Here is a 3,316-nt window from a genome sequence, read left to right as displayed (position 1 = left end):
GTACTTCACGAGCATACGATTTCAAATTAAGCTTGATTAATTCAAATTGACTTTTATTTCATTCTTATGCAATAAGCACAGATTGATGTATCAGTGATTAAACTAACTTTCAAGTGAAACTGTTTGCTCTTATCAGTCAGGCAATGGTATCCATATTTATTAATATAATTTCAGAGCTGAGCAAAGAGTTTCCAGAAATCTGATTGGTTGACCAGTTCATTGTTTGATGTTATATTCACCATGCTAGCCAGTCGTACAAAACATGACTGAACTCCCATTACAATGATTTGAAATGCCCTGGTGCAATATAATACACGTCAAAATTTGGTATACTACACAATGCTACGCTCTAAAGGAACTGCCCATTTACCTGAGGTGACCAACTTTTGACTCCAGGTGCCTAGGAAATGATACTGGTCGCTTGGGGCTGGCATCAGATGAAAACAACAGTTAGCAAAATGGAAAACTGAATTATCGGACGTACCGCGAAAAGCGTAAGAAAATTAATGAATATTTCCGTTCACCGTATATTGTAGTAGATTCCTACAAATCCCTACGGATTCCTGCAATGATGTCATATTTTTCCTGCACGTGGTTACCAAGGCAGTTTTCCGAACAATGGCAGAAACCGAGGAAAGTTTGTCTTTGGTTGACAAATGTTTGTGAAGTGCGGTTTGGAGGTGAATTGGAGAAATGATGGAACTAACTTCACAAGTTAAGCAATTGTCTTTTTATTGACACCTGAAGAATGCAGGTGACTTTAACGGCCCGGGAGTCGAACCCACGACCTCTATGGTGTTGGTGCAGTGCTCTTATCAACTGAGCTATAAAGCGTCTGATACTTGTCCTCCAGCTGTTGTCAATAGTTAGAACCAGGCTTAATTAATAATAGCTTTAGCTAATAAACTGGAAAAAGCAACCTGTAGATGATCATTCAACAAAAATAAAGCTACATTATTCAATTGTGTTATTACTGTACGATTCCTGTAGCCCCGCGTGGATTCCTGCAAATTCCTACAAGCGCCATAATCGTATTATAACACAATGGTCAATCTAATTCTCAGGGTCTCTTTGTCAACAATGGAGACGCTCGGTATGAGGTTGCGCAATGGTTAGCTTAAGTTTATAGTGCTTGGAGTTACTCCTTCGGTGCTACATCACTGATCAGTTAACTGAATTCGTCTGTTGGCCTTTCACAGTATCTGTCCTGATAACTTTATGTCATTCAGCTCTTGATGACAAGCAGAAAAAAATACAGACCAATAGATCGAGTTGTCTCATTCCTTGCATACAATGATAGTTCATAATATTAAAATACTATGTGTAACAAACTTGGTTACTCTTTACAGCATGAAAACATGGAGCCTACAAATGGCAGTTCTCTCCGAGCACATGGCCCCCAACATGCAAGTGGGTACTAGCAACAACTAAGAGCCGGAAGTCGTTACAATGAAAGTAGTGGTAGAATGGCCTTCGGCACCCTTTTGACGATTGGAATTGGAGCGTTCTGATTGGTCGATTCATCTTTTTGCGGGAAATTCACAATTCAAATAATGACGTCACAGACACTTGACACCTCCCTGTCTGCGGACCCTCAGGAAACAGGATAGGGTGTTTTGCGTAATCATGTTGGAAACAGGCCCCTCACGGTCACAAAAAACACCAGAGGAAAAAAATGAAATCCAACAGATTTAATGACGAGAATAACAAATGAGTATGTACAAGAAGAAGAAAAAAGAAAAAAAAAGTCACACTATGTACAAGAAGAAGATGGTGCCCAGCACATGCACCCTAGCTTTTTATCATTATGATCAAAAACGCTGATTTTGGATGTGACCGGCCAATGAGAGGATCATCCCACTGGTCACATCCGAGTAGACTTTCCTTAAAGTCACCACAGTTCCATAGTGTCCCTACTCAGTTTTTCTTTTCTTTCTTGGTGCCCCGCACACGCACCCACGCAACTTTGCCTCACATCTCCTCGTTGTCGTCCGATGAGCGTTGGGTCCGACAGGAATCCGTGAGCATCGTCATCAGTGTCATCGTTCTCCGTGAGACAATAGGGAGCTTAAGCGCGGGCGTTTTTGAGACGCGGACGGCAACCGGAAGAGAACATTTCGCGTGCCAGGACAGTGGTGTCTCCCAGATTTTTATACGAATCATCTCTTATAGAGAAAAGGTACTAAGCAATGTAAATGTCGTTGTGTGAAGACAAGTTAAAAGGGAAAACCGCTCACTTCCGGTTGCCGTCCGCGTCTCAAAAACGCGCGTGCTTAAGCTCCCTAATACCCATAAGAATACGTGATGGCTGTCCCCGGTCGAAGGATGCGTTTGTTGAAGACGAGCTGATAGTCTTTGTGGGCGGGATGGGTACGAAGTTTGCACTTTTCGGATGAATTTACGCGCTTGACAAATGCACGTTTTGCGTGGTGTTTCCAAAGGATGTTGGAGTTTGTCCAAGGTGTTTTGACGCAACACTTCATAATTGAGTTGCGCCATTCCCTCCACATTGAGAGAGTGACCCTTGACTTTACACTCTGTCTTATCATCGTTGCATCGGTACCCATAGTTTTTAGGCCCACCCGAACAAAATTCCGCAATGTACTGACCGGGTTTAAGTTCGTTGGTGAACTCACCGAGATGAGACGTCAGGTTAATCGGGACGATGCACATAGAGGACGGACTCGGTGTCGTAATAGAGGACCTCTTTACCGAGGAGTTCCAAGGCCTCGTACAACCATAAACGTGCCCAGCAGGTCGTAAATGCCGCAATGAACACATTCGTGTTGACATTGAGTTCCTCGCACTCGTCCTTGGCACGGTAGTACACTTCCACCCAGTTCTCATCGAGGCTACTGAGGTACCGAATGTCATGTTTGTCCGAGTCCATGTAGAGCTGAAAGGGTAGAGGGTCAAAGAAGGTTTTCACCTGCATCAGGTTATCCCTCTGTCCAAACTTGCCCCACAAGGAATTGAGCATTAGTTTGGCTAAGGACCGTCGACCCGGATTGTAAGCAATCTTAGTTGGGTCGAGTTGGATTCCTTTGTGACGCTCAAAGTCCTCCACATATGCCCGCCATTGCTCTTCCATGTCACACCCACTAGACCATCCCGATGCTTCAACTTTGATCTTAAGCCCCTCTCCACCACCTTTTCCAGCTCAGGGGTGCACCACGTACCGGTCAGCGCCCGTTCATCCTCGGTGTGATCGCACGAAAGGGATTTTTCGTGTAGAGGTTTGTCAATGTCTTGCTCCACACAGGTGGGACATAACGGGAAGGTGAGCTTTCCTCCACACCGGTAAGGCAAGACGGGG

The 3,316-nt window shown here is 44.3% G+C and overlaps 1 protein-coding gene across 1 annotated transcript; it reads right to left on the bottom strand.

Annotated features, from left to right (window-relative positions):
• Nucleotides 1-2,653: 2,653 nt before the first annotated feature.
• Nucleotides 2,654-3,091, bottom strand: LOC138017321 (uncharacterized). The gene has a single exon (XM_068864442.1). The coding sequence runs from the start codon at nucleotides 3,089-3,091 to the stop codon at nucleotides 2,654-2,656; it is 438 nt and encodes a 145-aa protein (XP_068720543.1).
• Between the last annotated feature and the right edge of the window lie 225 nt (nucleotides 3,092-3,316).

Source organism: Montipora capricornis, chromosome 9, assembly GCF_036669925.1.
Source record: "Montipora capricornis isolate CH-2021 chromosome 9, ASM3666992v2, whole genome shotgun sequence".
In the NCBI taxonomy this organism is placed as follows: domain Eukaryota; kingdom Metazoa; phylum Cnidaria; class Anthozoa; order Scleractinia; family Acroporidae; genus Montipora; species Montipora capricornis.
This window is presented reverse-complemented; position numbering and strand designations above follow the sequence as displayed.

What these genes read in the sequence shown, in the direction of transcription:
- LOC138017321 (XM_068864442.1), bottom strand. Translation starts at nt 3,091, where the DNA reads ATGGAAGAGCAATGGCGGGCATATGTGGAGGACTTTGAGCGTCACAAA.